We start from the raw sequence: 17954 nt of genomic DNA, 5'->3' as shown, positions 1-17954 counted from the left end.
CCTCCCTGGTGCTGGTAGGTGACGCGGGCAGCCACTCTGCCCAGCTCACTCCAGTGACTTCAAAAAAAAAAAAAAAGTGATCCCAAAGGCTCCACGTTACTTCTTGGAGATGATTAGGGTCATTTGTGCTCCTCTTTTTGCCTGGTAGAAACCGGTGAAGGATGTCTGGAGATAAGTGCTCAGAGCTGCGGCTGGAGCTACCACTTAGCAGTGCTTGCTGCTGTTTTATCAGCCAGTTGCTACCTATCAGTCCCCATGCTAAGTCCTCACAACAGTGTGTAAGCCAGGGATGACTTCCTCCATATTATTCCCAGGGAAACCGAGGCTCAGGGCAACACAGGCCAGCAGTAGCAGGCTGGGATTTGAACCCATCTGTCTGCTCCCAAAGCCCACACTCTTACACTGAACTTCTGTTTCCCTGTCCCTACCCCAGCGCTCAGTACCCCCAGCCAGCACCCACCCTGGCTGGCCCCTCCTTAGAGGATGGCTGGGAAAGCACAGAGGTCCTGGAGAGTCGGGAGCCGCTCACCTAAGGAGAACAGCACTGATCCCACCACCCCAAACCCACCCCATCCCACCCCCGTCCCTGCAGCACGGTGACAGACTGAAATGCTCTTTCTCTGCGACAGGTGATGTGCCCTTCACAGGCCCAGAGGAGCCCCAAAGAAACACTCCAGCCGTTCTGTTTAGAAGGCAGGATGTGCTTCTGTCCAAATAAGTGCTCTCACGATTATTTATTAATTGTGAAAGGGAAGAGAAAAAAAGAATAGGGTTTCCTGGAAAGGGATAAAAGTTCAATATGATAAACTCCCGAAAAGCAATCAAAGGCCAATGAGGCCAGAAGAATAAAGGACAGAGAGAGAGTAAGAGAGATGATGAATCAAAGTGGCCAGTGTGCGAGTAGTGCCCCGGGAAGAGGCCATATCTCATGGTGATGGAGGCACGCTGAGTCTCAGAGCAGGAGCAGCCCCGGGGGTAGCGGTGGCAGCAAGTCTGGGAGCCGGCCTGCAAGGTCACCAAGGCCCTGGGGGATGAGCTGCCGATGACAGGGAGGGACGGGACCGGTCAGCAGTCAGCTGTCCCGCCGTCACCACGGGCCTGCTCTGTTCATCTGTGTGTACTCTTACCCGAATGTAGAAACTTATCAATAGAAACTGTAAAAGTGCAAGAAGGAAAGCATCACCACAATCCTCCCACAGCAGAGAAAAGCATTGTTAATATTTCTGCTTTCTTTTCATCTGTGTCTTCTTTTTTCCCTAATTTTTAGCTGTCCAAGAAATACATGAGTTGATTCTTCTTTTAGAAAAGTTAAAAAAAAAAAAAAGCTTTCGAAATGGGACTTAAGTTCCCCTTAAGTCCCCTTTGAGTACTCTTTCCTACTCCCACCCCTCCCCAGACACCCCACAGTTTGGCTTCTCTCCTTCCAGATCCTTCTGCATGCCATTGCTTTCTATCTGTGCCCATAAGCAGCAGACAGGATGGGACCACAGCCCGTTCTCTGCAATTCTGAAATCCAGACAGCACTGAAAACCAAAGGATTTTTCATAACTCACTTGGTGGCAGAAACTGCCTCGATCTATTTGTAAGGTGTTTATAAGAATCACAGATGCCATTTATTGTGAATGTATGCATGTGTTTTTCCTGCAGAAATGCAATATTTGGGGTTTTAGCTGTCAGAGATAGGCTGAGGGTGTGACTTAGTATGTGTGTCAGCCACATGGCCTTTAAAGCCTTAAAGACTCTAATTTCTAAAACACGTCTAGCCTCAAGGGTTTAGGAGAAGGAGTCCTGAATCTGTAATTGTCTTATGGTTTGGGCTGCCCCCCCCCCCCCGCGACTTTTTAAACCTAAACAGAATTCTAATTCCAAATACATTTCTGCAGCTTAATTTTCACCACTGTGAGTAAAAATCTTTGTGTGAACAGGTACAGATTTCACTCCTTCCATTTCATGGTGGTGCAGTATTCCATAGCATGGGTGCATGGGGTGTCTTTGGCTGGGCATTTGATCGTTTCTAGGTTTTCACTGTCCCAGGCTAGCACAGAGTTGGACATCCTCGGATGCACCTTTCTGTGCACACGTGCAGCTCAGAGCTGCTGGGCTGTGGGGTTTTGCTTATCCCAACATTGCTGTCACGTCAGAAGCACGTCCCCGTGCTGCAAAATACCTCTTCCTATACTTCGTTACCAATGGCTGCCTAGAAGTCCGTGGTCTGAGTATTGCCTCTCCCACCTGCCGTCACAAAGTGCTGGAGAAGTAGTGGCCTAGACAAGAATGTATCGTCTCTCGAATCTAGAAGCCGTGGTGTTGGAAGGTTGGTTCTTTCTGAAGGAGGCCGGGAGAAGCCATACCTCTCTCTACTAGGGTCTGGTACTTTGCTGGCAGTCTTGGGGTTCCTTGGCTTGTACAAGCGTCACTCTGATCTATGCCTTCATCTTCAGATGGAGCTCCCCCTTTGCACGCCATGGGCCCACCTTTCCCCTTTATATAAGGACACCACTGACCCTGGATTAGGGCCCACCCCTGATGACCTCATCTCAGCTCCTTACATCTGCAGAATGACCTTGTTTCCAAATAAAGGTATATTCTGAGGTACTAGCGGGTTACTTCAGCATTAGAATTTTGGGGAGACACTATTCAGCTCTTAACAGTCTGAAGTTCAGCTGAAATTTACTAGCCAAACCACTTACATTGGCTGCTTAACATTGTTTCTGCTGCACTTTGCATCACCTATGATGAATATCCTTACACAGGAATCTTTTTCCATGTTTCCAGTTACTCCTTTGGAAACTATTTCTTAAGGTCAACAAGAATGCCATATCTAAAGCTCTTGATAGAACCTTGCCAGGCTGCTTTCCAGGAAGTAGAGTAGGGTGGGGGACGTCCAGGGGGATGGCCACACCTGTACCCCCACTTTCGTTCAGTGGGGCTCTCCAGTGCTTCAAGGCAGAACTCCTCCCCACGGTGTGTGTGCACGTGCCTGCCGGCATGGGCACGTGCATGCTTTCTACCCAGCCTCATTTTATTTTGTCTCTTATTCCTGCCAAAAAGAGAGTCCACAGGTTAACAGCAAAATAGAAGCCGTAGCTCAAAGTGTCTGTTTAGGGCATGTTCTCTTGCAACCGCATATACGAATAAAGATTTCAGAAATACTGGGCTTTCTGGGCATCAGGCATTAAATCAATCAGTGAAATTTCACTCACAGGGCAGCTTGCCAAGCAAGACCAGGAGGCAGAAGTAAGTTCTCTGGTTTAGTCCAGTTTGCAAAGCCCACAGCCGCTACATCATCCCACTACTTCGAAAGGCAGTCGAATAATGAGCACTCAGCCACTCTGGGGGGCAGGGGCCGGCCAGGGAGGGGGTTCTCAGGAGCCGTTCAGAGCCAGCCAACCTGATGGCTTTTCAGGGTAGGTGATGGAAGCTGAGGGCAGGTAAAGAGCCCCGGCAGCTGGGGCTTACTTCATGGGGACCTCAGAGAATGAGACAGAGGAGACATCTTTAAGAGAACTGGGGTTTTGGTGCTTGTGGTGAACAAAAGGACAGGCAGGGGCTAGGTGCTCGGGTCCTCCCAGCGAGGAGCAAGTGTTGCAAGACAGACGCTTCACTCAGCAAGGCCAGGCCAGCGCTGCTCGCCAGCTTAGCGCAGAGACCGGAGAGCAGGATGCAGGGAAGGATAAATTTAGCCAGCATTTCAGGGGAAAACATCGATCTCAAATGTAGTACCATCTTTTAAAAGAAAGTGGAAGCTGTAGGCCGGTCATTTGGGACAATTTCACTTGAACAGATAAAAGCCCAGGAAAAGCAAATGCGTACAGCCAGCTTGCCCTGCTGGCGGGTCCGGAGGAGCTTCCTTCTGACAGGAGGGCAGCCGCGCTCTGCCTGGGCATAATGGATGGCCCACACTAGCCCCCCTGACTTGTTCCCAAGAAACGGTGCTGCCTTGTCTTCTGGAAAGATTTTTAGGTTTCTATTTCCAAACCCGAAGGTTCCTCTTCATGAGGAATGACGCCGGGCCCGGCTCTGAGTTTGCTGGCGGCTGGCCCAGGCTGCTGACATCTGATGCACTTCGTATGTCAGAGCCGGGTCACCACCAGCCTCCTCCCTGTCTGTCAGAACCAAGCAGAGGACATCTGGTAGCCATAGACAGATTTATTTTTCAAAATGAAACCAAACCAAAAAACCAGGCACTTCTGATGTTGGCACAACGGGCATTGTTTCTACCTGGGCAAAGCCAACAGAACCACGGTCCCAAACAATAGAGCGCCTGTCTGAATGATGTTTGCACAACCTCACTTGTCCGGTGGCCACAGCATCCTCCGTGCTGCCTCGCGCTGACACTGCTCCCTTGTTGGGAAGGGGAAAAAAGTCCAGTCTGTCAATATTTGGGGCACTAATCATCTGCATTCGGGCGCCAGGGGTCATTGAAAGGCTGAGACGTTTCCAGGAATTCATGGCTCTAAAAACAAGCTGACCGTAAAGGATTTCCAGCGAGGGTATGAAAGGAAAAAAACCCAAATCGCAGCCCCCGCCCCCACTCGGCAGCCCCTAGCATTGTCCGTCGGGTCATGGATTCTTGGGAAGAAATGAAGTCAACGATCAACGTACACAGTGATGCGGGTCCGAGTTAATAATAAATGTGGAGGAAGGAGAAAAAGGATGTTCAATATTTAAACATTTCAGAGCTCTTCGTTTGGTTTGCCAGTTACTGCCCGGGGCCAGGACAGGTTCTGTAAAACTGGACGCCCTTTGCCTATCTCTGTGGCCAGCCTCTGACCCCGGGGCTTCGGGTTGGGAGGGTAGCAGAGCCTCTTTGAGGCAACCCCAACCCAGCAGTGTGTCTTCTTACTTTCTCTTGGCTTTTAAAGAGAGAAAGACGGAAAATGGTGAAAACCGAGACTTTGATGGGGCGCTCATGGAGAGTTTTTAAAAAGCTTTGAGGTCATGTCTGAAATTGTCTCGATTGTCCCATATTGGCTTCTCTTAGAACAGTATCATATATGTATATACATATTTTTTGGAACTGTTGCATATTTTAATATAAATTTTGTGCTTTGGTTCTAACCTCTAAAAGATAAAAAGGCTTAACAGAGAGATGCGTGGTCACATTTAGCAAAGGTCTATTCAGTCTACCCTCTTAGATACACGTTCCTTAAAAATTGCCTGTAAAGCAGAATTGTGTGAATCAATTCCTTTTTTCTTCTTGACACACATTATATAAAAGGAAAAGCATACCTTTGAGGGGGTTGGAAAAAACATTTGGCCCCAAGACATAATAAAATCATGCTTAAGGATGCAGCAAACTTTAGAGTCTCTTAGTTAAAGGAAATCAATAGTTTTATGATGAAATATTAATAATACTAAAAAAACATAATAAGTGAAAACTACAAACGCAGAACAGCCGGGTGATTTCAGCGTCGAACACATTAGCTTAGCATTTGCAAGGAAACACAAAGGGAAAGCAGAGCATACAGGGCCCATCCAAGAAGCCCCTCTGAGGCCTTGCAAGCCCCCTTATCGGGGGGTTTCCATCAAGAAGACATACACCTCCTTCAGTGCCAAGATCATTTCCAAGCATTTTGTTGAAGCAGTTGCCTTCTGGAAATGGAAAGACGAATCTAAACTGGAGAGGGGGGAAAAATTTTTAAAAATAAGTAAACTGGAGAGGGGAGTGCATGTGTGTTTGTATACAGCCCACACAGACACACGGAGGTACACACAGACACACAGGAGGCAACGGGGACAGAGAAAAGGAGACCAAGGGAGAGCCACCTGTTGGGATGCCCAGCCAGCTGTTGCCTCCCCTTCCTCCATGAGTTTATCCCACGTCTTTAAGGACGATTTCATTCGGCTCCACCTAATGCGTTCACAACCCTCCCCCCCAGCCAAGAAACCAACAGAGACAGAACCCATTCATGCATGCCTTGAGCCAGGCGTAACAAGTAACAAGAACACCACCTTCTCACATACTGTGGTTTGGTTTGATTTTTAAGTAGGCTCCCCATCCAGCGTGGAGTTCACGGCCAGGCTTGAACTCATGACTCTGAAATCAAGGGTCGGACACTTAACTGACTGAGCCACCCAGGCACCCCTTGTGTACTGTTTGCACATGATTCCCTTAAACTTTGATATCTGGCTCTATTAACTCCTAAGGCCTTCAGCCATAACCACTCATATGAGGAAGAATCTTGCTTTGCATTGTGCAGTTTCTCCAGAGAGCTGAGCCATTTCTTCTCCCACATACCCACATGCATAAAGACACGTACACATGAAAACCCCCAGTTCTTGCCTCATTGGACCCAAGCTGTAGGTACCACACATGCCAGGTAAATAACCCAGACAGCTAGTGCTGACTGTACTCTTGAGCTAAACCAACTCCCTCGGGCCTCCCTGCCCTGGGAGGTGTGCCATTGGTCACCCCCTTGACACATGAGGACATGCCGGTTTGCAGGGTGAATGGTTCCCTTGCAGTCACATGCCCATGTGGGGTGGCTGGATCCCTGGCGCTTTCTTCACAAACCCTGTCCCCTTTGCCGAGGCAAAGGGCATGTGCCCTTCTCACCGCTCCCCCTTATAGATGACAGAGCCATGCATACAACCACTTGATTTCCCATGTCCCACAGGTCTGCCATGATAGAAGGTGACAAAGTCCTGTCTGTTTGAGGACCTCAGCTGTGGCTTTTGAAACTTGCTCTGGGCCAGCACCCATCGCAATCTTTTTTTGCTTTTTAAGATTTTATTTATTTATTCACGAGAGACACAGAGAGAGAGAGAGAAGCAGAGACACAGGCAGAGGGAGAAGCAGGTTCCATGCAGGGAGCCCAACGCAGGACTCGATTCCGGGTCTCTAGGACCAGGCCTTGGACTGAAGGCGGTGCTAAACCGCTGAGCCACCCGGGCTGCCCCCATCGCAATCTTTGTATGGCTCTACACATGCTCCCTGATTCTATCTGACTCATGTGGTTCCAGATAGTATCTCCAGGTCTTTTTATGACGTGCAATAGGATGTCATCATCTCTTGGTCTGGCCTGACCCTAATCGGAACACACAGTAAGAGAGAATTCAGTGATGTGGCCTAGGTGCAGAAATTAACCGCCCCACACTGTAGAGCCTGAGTCCAGGACACAGGTCTACAGCTTGGCTTCGGGAACCTGTTAAGTGTGCACCTAGGGCACATGCTTCCTGCAGAAGATCAGAACTGATTCCCTGGCCCCTTTGCACACCACCACTTTGTAGAACACACAAGATTAGTGTACCCGTAAGTGTGTCCTGAGAGCACAGAGCAGGGCTGGTGAGATGAGAAACTTGCCAGAAAGGACCATGTGATCAAGGGCTGGCGAGAGCCTTGGGGAGTGTCCTTTGCAAGTGAGGCTGTAGCCGACCCATCCCAGGTTCCACCCCCTTTGATGCTGGGACTGCAGGAGTCAGGGGTCGGTAACCCCTCTCTAACCCGCCTCCCTCTCACTGCTCTTTCAGCCCTGTGTCCTGCCTCAGTAGAGAGGCAGCCGAGATGGCCACTGCTGAGCTTTCTAGTGCCTTCCCTGAGAGACTGTTGTGGAGTTCTGTGCTTACTAATGTATAGACGGTAATGCCACCAGGAAGGGCAGGGGCTGGGCGAGGCAGGGGCCCGGGCCTCGGGAATTACACCCAAGTCCTGGCAGCCTTCAGTTTTAAAAATGCAGAGTGAGGTAATGCCATCCTAAGAGATCCTCTGAGAGACCTAGTCCACCTGTGACCCCCACATCCAGGGCAGCACAAGGGTGCCAGCACAGCAAGGTGCTGGTGTTCCCGCCGCCTAGATGCACCCCGGCGTTCACGGGGACACAGAGGCCTTGGCTCTCCCGCGGGTGGCAGCCCACTCAGCCAGGCCCCACCCAGGAGCAGAAACTTGGAGGGGCAAAGCTGGGACAGGACAGAGATGGCGCAAAAAGGAAGCAAGATACTGAAAGACCCATTTTTTCTCTCCTGCAGGTTTTCAAGTATAGTCCTTAAAATCCAAGAGGATTTGTCCATGGATAAAGAGCTATAGGCTAAGAGATTCTGCAAGTTCCCAGCTATTTTTGTATGTTGGACATGTTATCCCTTTAAAAGCAACCAAAAATAAAAGCCTTTAAGCATTTCGAGGTGCAGCCAGTCAGTGATCTAGGGGTCATCTGTGGTGAGGTTGCCCAGGCTCTGCCAAGGGAGATATTAGAAACACCCCGTTTCCCAAGCGCCTGATTTGCCTCCTAGACCGGATAGGAAGTGCACATGAAGAAAATCAGAAATCGCTTCCAATCGCCACTTGAGGGGGAAGCCCATAGACAGCTCCCAAGGCCCAGAGTTTTGTGCATATCCCCCTGAAACAGGACATCACGTGTGACTCACCAGAAAGGGAAACTGGAAGGGTCTCTGTGCAGATTCCAGAGCCTTCTACCTTCACCCAAACCTCAGAGTCATAGCAGTAGGGGAAGGAACTGTGGGGGACCTCCCAGGGGTCCTGCTGGCCTATAGGGCTCTGAACCGTACTCCTGTGTTGGTAGATTCTTTCATTTTTGTGTGAATTGCTTGGAGGATGCCCGAGTGAGCACTCAGGCCTGGCCTCGCCCATCGTGGGTGCACTCTTGTGAGGCTTGAATCTGCACCTTGCCTCCTCGTCCTCCCATGCACGTGCTCTTTGAAGAGTTGAGGGTAATTTGAGGGCATTTCTGGTGTGGCCGCCAACTCCGTGGTGCCCGGCCCCCACTGCTCTTGGGCATCACTGTCCTCTTGTGGGGGGCAGGCTTCAGAGCCAGCCTCCCAAGTCCATGTAGTGTGGCCTGTAGATCCCATAGGCTGCAGTCCGCCCAGAGCCCACCCCCCACGCTGAGGCTCCAAACTCAGTCCCACCCAGAACCCGGCTGACTGCAGTGGGAGGACAAAGGGCAGCGTCGGGGAAGGGGCCATTGAAGGGAGATAGGCCGCGGCACACTTGCTGTCTTGTGTTCTGTGCATGAGGTCACAAGGCATATTGATTTCTGACTGTTTCCCAGCAGCACGAAGGAGAAAGCACGAACGATGCATCATGAAAACCTGAGCTGCAGCGGGTGCTGTGAATTTGCCAACGCAAGGCAAGCTCAAGCAGGGCATCCTCACCCCATAGCCCTCACTTGCACTGGGGAAGGTCAAAAATGCCTGGATTGCTTCTCCTGAATCAGCAGTCCTCAGCGGGCTTCATTCTGTGCTTTTCAGTGGGGAACGAGCACAAATGAATGTTGGTTTTTGCTAAGATGGGCAGCCCTGGCTTTACAGTCTTAGCTTTTTCCTAAAAGAGCTCTTAAAAACTGAGCTTCCCGGAAGCACAGCCACAGGAGACTGAAACGGCTCAGAGTCACCCATTTCAGACGTCCTTGGCCACGAGGCCAGGACACTGACACCTTGGTCTTAGCCCAGAACAGAGGCCAGGCACTCGTGGCCCACGCAGCCCAGAGATGCACTGGGTTTGGCCTGCCTGGGGTGGCCTGCTTCTTGTTTAGAAAGTGGAATAGAAATTAAGTTGTCAACGATTTTAAAAATCAGGAATTTTTACATAAAATCCGGATATCCAGCTTCTCTTGCAGGACAGGAAACAGTGGCCTCATGAAGACTCTTGCTCGGAGACAGGAGTAGTCAGGCGAGGCCCGGGGGGGGGGGGGGGGGGGTGCGTGGGGGGGAGGCTGTGCTTTCCTGCCTCTTCCAGGCGTGTGACCAGTGCCTTCCGTCCCCCGACACAGATGCTGAATGTCCGTGTGCCATGTTTATTGTCCTGACAGAAGGGAAGCATTTCTCAGTGCCCACGTCCTAACCAAATAAGGGAAAGCAGATGCCCATCCTTCATGTGGGTCCCTCCTCATTCACCGACCTTACTGGTCCAGCCCCGGGGTGCCCGAGTCTGCAGCTTGTAGGCCTCAGCCTTCCAGGTACCTTCTTGCCGTCTCTGTGATTTTCAGAGGTCAGATCTGCAGAGGTATCCGGGCAAGCAGGCAAGCCCACCCCTGGTAGGGTACCCTGCAGCCGGACAGTTCCATTTTTAGCTCATGTGTAAATGAGAGTTTCACTGCTCAGAAAAAAACGTTTGAAGAGTGCAGTGAGATGGCATTATGTTTCCAGAATGGGGCACCATCCCCAGGCAAGCAGCTGTGTCGTCCAAGAGGGTGTAGGGACAGGAACTGTGCATGTGAGCCAATGTGTCATGGGAGCGAGGTCACCCAGGACAGTTTTCCTTGGGGTCTTGGCTCCCAGGAAGCACAGAGCCAAATGGTGATGTCAGCTTCCCATTGTGGAGGCTGTTCTGCTGTGATTTTTCAGTTTCCACCCATATTTCATTGTTGGACTCTTGTCATTCCGTTTATGTTTCAGTGTTGTCAGTACTCAGTACCTTGTAGCACGTGGGTTTGGGATTTAAAATCTAAGCCACCTCAAACCCTTCCTGGAAGCAAGTCATACTTAAGAGCATCTGTAGGGGATGAGGCTGCAGGGCGAGACTCGTGCCCTTTAAGAGTGTGCAGAGTCCCTCTGATGAGCAGTAGGCCCAGTGGGCTCTCTCCACTTCGACCCTCTGCAGGGTCCCCATGGAATTCCCAGATGTTCAGCTAACTTTCATATCTTCTGTTTTTTTTTTTTTTTAAGATTTTATTTATTTATTCATGAGAGACACACAGAGAGAGAGAGAGAGAGAGAGGCAGAGACACAGGCAGAGGGAGCAGCAGGCTCCATGCAGGGAGCCTGACATGGGACTCGATCCTGGGTCTCCAGGATCAGGCAGGCCCTGGGCTGAAGGCGGCGCTAAACCGCTGAGCCACCCGGGCTGCCCCTGTTTTTAACCAGAAGTGGTTGCATGTAACCCATGTCCTTGGAGGAATCAGAGTGCCACACAGCACAGGCTCTGGGCAGCACACAGAGGTCAGCTAGGGCCTCCCTACCCCTCACTACCCCTCAGAGATTTAGGAAGCCTTTGGCTCAAACCCCCTCAGCCACACACGTGTAAGCCTTCCCACCCTTTGGTCTCTCATAGTCCTGCCGCCACCAACACCCTCCCACCCCCACCCCCCCCACACACACACACCCATTTTCAGGTCTTGGCCCTTGTGCATAATCTCTGCATGGCCTGGTAGGAATGCAGATGGAAACTCAGTCCCTTCCCAGGCTTCCACCTAAAAAGTCCACTTGCACCATATAAGGAAAGAGTTGAAGGAACATTTCCTAAAGATTGGGCGGGGGAGGGGGGGTGTGAGGAAGGCCTCCTCTCCCATCTCTATTGTCCCTTTCCTTCTTTCCCCACACTCTGCCACTCCCAAAATTCCCGCAGAAAGAGCAGGGCAGCTTTCCCTAACCAGCTCTGGAGACCTGCCAGTCTCTGTCTCCACAGAGCCCAGCTCACATTCCTGCTTTAACAAAGCGTTTTTGCAACTGTCAGTGAAGATCAGGTTCAACTACATAGTAAAGAAAAACCCCAGAGAGATGCTCATTTCCCTCTCAAGTAGGGAAGCCTGGATGAAGGTCAGGTGCTCCACAAAGCACCAGACCCAAGCCTCTACCCCCTCCATGCTCTGCTGCCCCTACTATGGGACTCATCCTCGTGGTCCAAGATAGCTGCTGGAGCTCCAGCCATCACATCCATGTTTCAGGAAGCACAGCAGAAGAAGGTATACCCCCTTTCCTTTTAAGAGACACCTTCCTGGAAATCCAACATGCTGCTTTCATTTCTATGTCCTTCTCCACAATTTAGCCACATTGGCCATGCCTAGCTGCCAGGGCCTGTAACTAGACCAAGGGGAAAATAGGTACTGTCCAAAGCCCTCTCAACCCCAGACGATCCCAGGTGTTAGCTGTTAAACTAAGGAAAGCTGTTGTATGCACCACCAAAGCATCTTGGCAGTGGAGTTTCTTATGCCCTACGTGAGGAGGCCAACTCCTCTACAGCTGACAGGGCAGGCTGCAGGAGTACAGAGAAGTAACCCTGCTGGTTGCGGAAACTCTTGGCCCAAGCTGACCCTGAGCTGCACGAGCCTTAAAGAATGGGGAAGGGATTTACGGAGATAGAAAAAGAGGCAAAGAGAATTCCAAACCAATGGAACAGCCCGGCTGAGGCCAAGAGCAAGGGGTTCTTGTCGCTCTGAGGTCTGAGGACCCATCTGGGCTGCTGCGGGGCAGGCGCCCCCATCTCAGAATGCCCCACCAGTGATTCTAGGGGGTAGGGTTTGAGGAGATCTCTGGGGTTGGGAACTTCCCTGAGTCTGGGGACTTGTCCGAGTAAGCATAAGTGGAGACAAGCCGGCAAAAACACCTGGGAGCACAAGACAAGGCAGGGTGGGGAGGGGAAGGAATCCGCTCCCTCCTTCCCTCCAGTTGCTGCCACGGGGGGAATGGGGCCCAGTAATACCAGATCTGTTTTAAGAAGCCAGAAATCCAGATTTGTACATAAAATCTCCCAATGTGTCCGTGGGGACCCAGAAGACAAACGAACCAGAACCTTGGTATGAGCGGAGCAAAACACGTTTTGTGAGCCCTTGTGCCGCAGCGGCCAGCTCTGGACCCTGACCCGCACTGCAGCCTGGTTCTGGCGGGGAACGCTTTAGTGGACGTTCTATCCAGAGAGAAGGGGGTTGTACAGAGTGTGCTCAAGGTACATTTTTCCTTGGCCTACTTCCCCCAAAGGGTCCTAGGGTTCAGACCAGATGGAGATTTGTAGGTAAAAAAGAAAGCTCTTGGCCGTTGAAGCCTAGAGATCCTCACCAACTGTTCCTGTTTTTCACATCGAGACGTGGAGGCTCGTACAGCAGAGGAGGCTTGTCCAAAGCCACAAAGCCATTGGGCCAGAGCCTGAACCCAGACTTGGGGCTCTGACTCCCAGCCCAGTGCTCCCTCTATCAGGGAGCCTAAAATAGAAGGCTGACCTTTTTTGTGGTATTTCTGTGCTTGACAAATGCCAGAGAGTTACTCATGAGTTCATCCTCCCAGAATAACTGGCAGAATGGGGTCAGAGGGCAGCAGGAAGACCCCGGCCTGCCCCCCCCTTACACCCTTGCTCCTGGAAAGCAGGGGATGTGGCTGGCCCTCGGCACAGGCCAGCCTGCTTCAGGAGCACTGCGCAGGGGCCCAGCTCTGGGGAGGTTCTTGGGGAGCCCAGGGGAGAGGATGTTGGAGGCCAGGACAGATCCGATCCCAGGGGTGCCCCAGGGACCCGGGAGCTTGAGCCTCTCCAGCTCGCGTCCCTGCCTTCATCCTCCCTTCTATTTCTGGTACAAAATAACAATCATCATAGGAATCTTGACAAAATTCAGAAAAGCACAAAAACTAAAACTAAAACTCATGTAATAAAACCACCTAGTTCTCCCATGACTTTAGCTTTGATCCTTGCAATCTGTTTGCTCAGCTCTGCACAAGGAGGGAGGCAGAGCTGGAACTTTTTCTTTTCTTTTTTCTTTTCTTTTCTTTCCTTTCCTTTCCTTTCCTTTCCTTTCCTTTCCTTTCCTTTCCTTTTCCTTTCCTTTTCCTTTCCTTTTCCTTTCCTTTTCCTTTCCTTTCCTTTCCTTCCTTTACAATAGGAACATGTGGGATGTGCTTTTTCTAATCTTTTCTCATTTACTGTCTTGAGTATTTTCTTCCACAGTTAATCTTCTCTCACACCAGCATGTTTAGCCGCAGCAGAGGATTTCACCACCTACACGTATTCGAATTCATTTGGCCTTTCCCCCACTGCTGGGCCTTTCGAGTCTCCAGCTCCCTGGTACACACACCAGTGCTTTGGACCTTGTATCGCTCACTCTGGAGATCCGTCCACAGTGCCATCCACAGCATAAAGTTCTAGGCGTGAAGTCAGTCAGATGGCGTGAAAAATCGTATGGCCTCTGATACACATTTCACAGGCTGTTTTTGACACATACTCAGGGAGAGCCAAGCATTTTATCTGCTGGAGAAGATCTCAGGGAGGCCTCTCCGCCTGTGCCCTTGTCCCATGATCTCTGGCTGGTCTGTGTTTGCAAGTATTTGGCAGTCCATGTGTGTTTGACCCGTGCCCAGAAAGCCTCTTGGCACCTCCACTGAAGCTGGTTCATCAAGAACTGCCTCGCATGGATGAAGCAAGAGCTGGCCGACAGGCTCTCTGGCCACAGGCACTTCTAAGTTCTTTCCAGAGCCTTCCTGGCCCTCTGACATGTCAGACTGGCTCTCAAAGTGGCCGCCGCCTCAATTGGGGAAGGAGCCCCTTGAAATGACAGGGAGAATCTGGGCACCTGGCAACAAAAGAAAATATCACTGAGCCTTTCTGGGTCCCCAGCGCCGTGGGTGAGGGGAAAGGGGTACAAGAGGTTTTAGCACCAGCAAGCAAGGGGAAGATGTGCTCAGTTGTCTCTGCTCAGCTAGATCCTGCCAACAGGTGGTATCAGAAGTTGGTGATTTTTTTTGTTTCTGTTTGTTTCTCAGCACAAACAAAAGTTATGTGGCTTGACCCAGATCCATTTCCAAAACGAAGGCATTTCAGTCTCCTGGCTACAATTTCAGCCTCTCATCGGCTACCCCACACGCCCTGCCCCAGACATCTTACGGCAATAAACCAGGGCTCTATAGAGCATGTCTTAAGAGAATGGCGACCACCCTGGTGACAGCTACGCCATCCACCATCCCTCTGTTCTGGCTAGCACCTTGTCGGAGGCATAAAAGGCTTCGACACCGTCAGTGGCCCCTGTGTTCACTGCTCTGATAAATAAGCAGCTCGGGGAAAAGCCATCTTGACATTTTGATTTGTTAAGGCGTGATTCATTTTTGAGTCAAGTTAACAGCTAGTAAACCTGGGGGTTTTACCACTTGAAGTGATTAAGAAGTAAGTAGCCATAAAGCTGACGCTGTGGGGCTGCAGCTGATGGTCCCCTGGGAACCTTCCTGACTGCCGTTTGCAGTTGCCTCGATGTTTGCCGTATGAATCTGAGCCTCCCCCTCCACGACAGACACACACAGTGTATCACATCATGCCTCTTCCTGGGAACTGCAGCGGGTCAGTCCTGCTGTTCTCCCTACAAGCAGACGTCTGTCTGCACAAACTGGTGGAGGGGGTGGGGGGTGCTGCCCTCCACAAAAGAGAAGCTGGTGAGCTTAACCCACCACACTGCCACAAGGCCTCACATCCACTTGCCGTTACATTGCAAAACCCAGATGGCCTGGTTCAGGGTGTACGTGAAGACCTGGTTTGCCTGAGGGGAGAGGGATGAGGAAGATACAGGCCTCCAGTGAAGCAATGAGGAAGCCACAGCAATAAAAAGCAGAGCATAAAAAAATATAGTCGGTGATATTGTAATAGTGTTGTCGTGGGACGGATGGGAGCTACGCTGTGAACACGGCATAATGTAGAAACTTGACAAGTCACTATGTTGGGCACCTGAAACCAAGGTCACAATGTGTGTCAGCCGTTCTCAAAAAAAAAAGCAAAGTTAAATAAAATAACTAAATAGATAATAAAATAAAATACAACACAATAAAACAGTAGAGACTTGGCTTTTGGAGAGTTAATCCTTAGACAAAAATAACCACACAAACATTAATACAAAATAGCCCCCACCCCACCCCGCAGTGGCCTGGTACGGGGGCCCACTAGTCCTAAGGGGGCGGGGGGTGAAGCAGCAGATCCCCACCCCCCAGCTAGGCCCAGGTTTGCCCACAGGTAGGTGAAGGGAAGGGGGCTTAGGATGTACTCGGTGTGTCACTTCGGCCAGAGAGTAAAATCTTTGAGGCTTTGTGGGCCACATGGCAAATAGTGCTGCCAGTGTAGCTTGAAAGCAGCCACAGACTGTGTATGCAACCAGAGGGCCATGCCTGTGTTCCAGTGAAACTTCATTTACAAAACAGTGAGCCATAGTTTGCTGACCACTGCCCTCTGCTCCACACCCTGCCTTCCTGAGTTCTGAGGAAAGCAAGGTCAGAGCCTAGGGAACCTTCTGGAAGGGGCATCCCCATGAAGGTCAGCCAGCATAGGCGGCACAAATGGATTTGGGGCTGGCTGGGGTGAGTGTGCTCAGGGAGTGGAGAGGTGTGACGTCATTGGCCAGGAGTGTTGGGATCCCCACCCTCAGCCAGGAGAACATGGAGCATGCCCCCACCCTCACCCCCAGCCCAACCCCCCACTCCAGTTTGGTGCCACTTCTGAGTTGCGGGGGCAAGCATCAGGCTCCACAGAACACCTTGACTGTGGTTCTGCCTAGCATGTAGGGACCGAGGCAGAAGCCACCATGGTCCACGTAGTCCCCTGGGGTCATCAACAAGGTGTTTGCTCCATATAGGAGCTTTCCTGTATTGAGTGAATAAAACCAGAAGACACAGCCCTTTAGAAAAGCAGAGTGTGGAAAGGACAGAAAGTGATGGTCTGCAGAAAAGGGGCTCCCAGATGGGCTCGTTCAGATGGGCCTCCGCTCGTCATAAAGAATACTCCACTCTCACCGTGTGCCAAGCCCTGTGCCCCACTGTCCCCCCCCCCCCCACATAGTGCGGCAATGATAACTTAGTGAGGACACTCTCCGCTAATAGTAGGGGTGGCGCTAGGCATGTATTCCAGTGTTTCCAGGTCTGAGCGTCTCCAAAGTGTGGTGCTCCCCCACTCCCTGGTGCCGGGAAGGCCACAGGCCCAGTGTTGCTCCAAGGGCCATGTGGAACGCTGCAATTGGGAGCTTTTCACCAGAGCTTTTGTTCCTCCTACACCAACTCACCAGAGCCTCCAGAGCTGAGCAAACTCTGTGGCAGGGAAAGTCTTTGGGGCTCTTCCCCTCCTGCCCAGTGCCCTGCCTTTGACAACTCAGATGCATCAGCAGACCCCCAAGATTTTGCTGTGAGGATGTCCCGAGTGCCTGTGTGAACTTCACCAAGATGCTTCTAAAGCCCCAAGGCTGCATGTCCCCTTCAAGGGCACAGCCAGCCCGTTGCTGAGCCAGCATCGGGGACTCAGATTTATGGCTCCCAGCCCTCGGCTCTATGGCCGGCTGCACCCTCTTCCTTGAAACAGCTTTGAAGTATGTCCAGGTCAGGCCCATGTCCAGAGAGGTCAGCTGGGACTCTTCAAGGGGCTGAATTGGGTTGGTTAGTGGAGCCTTTACGGTAAGGTCTCTAGCCCCACCTTTGAGGGTGTGGCTGGCTTGCCCTGTGGCATCTCACGTGGAATTGGGGAGTGTGGCACCCCCTCCCGCTAGGCCAGCTGTGTCTTCCTGCTTGGTCACCTCACCACCTATCTTGCAGGCTTTGCCGTGGCCCAGTGCATAAACCAGCACAGCTCGCCATCCCTGTCCTCGCCATCTGCCAGTGGGAGCCCCAGCGGGAGCACCAGCCACTGTGACTCTGGAGGCGCCAGCTCGTCATCCACCCCTTCCGCCACCCAGAGCCCATCAGGTATTGGCCACATGACGTGGTGTGGGGGGCGGGCTTCGGGGAACTCTGTGATCCCTCCATGCCAAGACTGCTGACCCCCAGCTCCTCCTTGCCACCGGGTTTGGGGACACTGCCGCTTGGGGTTCCGCGTTCGTTCTGCTGTGACGTCACACACAGGCTGGCTGGTGTAGCTCCCGGCATGGGAGGAGTCACTCCTTTTGCAGGCTGGCCCTCCAAGAAAGGCCTTCCCTGACTGCAGAGCTGGAGGGGTGGATGGCTGCCGAGCCTGAATCTGCCCCCATTATCACCTCCCCAAGGAGGGGTCTCCCAGACAGGATTGTTTGAACCTGGCAAAAGAATCGTGTGCCTGCTAATTTTTTCTTTCCTTCATAACATACCAGTTTTCTCTGTAAATGTTCGGTGCATTCCAGTCGTCTGTGACCAGGTGTACGCCTTTTGAGAGTCTGCTAGGATGTGCTAGAGTCCCATCTCGCCTTCCTGGACCTCATACAAGTGCAGGCGTGGCACGGACAGACCCCATGAGCGAGGCGGCCACAGTGAGAGGACTGAGCGGGTGCCCCTGTGTTCTCAGCCACATGAGCCCCTCCCACGTG

General features: G+C 51.6%; 1 protein-coding gene across 9 annotated transcripts in view; it reads left to right on the top strand.

Annotated features, from left to right (window-relative positions):
- Window positions 1–17954, top strand: part of CLEC16A (C-type lectin domain containing 16A) — a 196139-nt gene that overhangs the window by 165596 nt on the left and 12589 nt on the right. For 6 of the 9 annotated variants that reach the window (XR_012000645.1, XR_012000644.1, XM_072753856.1 and 3 more), the window contains exon 22: window positions 17212–17361. Coding sequence is in view for 6 of the 9 variants with exons in the window: in XM_072753856.1 (XP_072609957.1) it covers window positions 17212–17361 (150 nt within the window). In the remaining 3 variants the exon portion in view is untranslated. Of the gene's footprint in view, window positions 1–7968; window positions 8118–17211; window positions 17362–17954 lie in introns of those variants that run through there. The other 3 variants (XM_072753859.1, XM_072753860.1, XM_072753857.1) reach the window with 1 other exon arrangement.

This window comes from Vulpes vulpes, chromosome 3, assembly GCF_048418805.1.
Source record: "Vulpes vulpes isolate BD-2025 chromosome 3, VulVul3, whole genome shotgun sequence".
Classification (NCBI taxonomy): domain Eukaryota; kingdom Metazoa; phylum Chordata; class Mammalia; order Carnivora; family Canidae; genus Vulpes; species Vulpes vulpes.
Note: the sequence above shows the minus strand (reverse complement) of the source record. Positions and strands in the feature narration are given on the sequence as shown.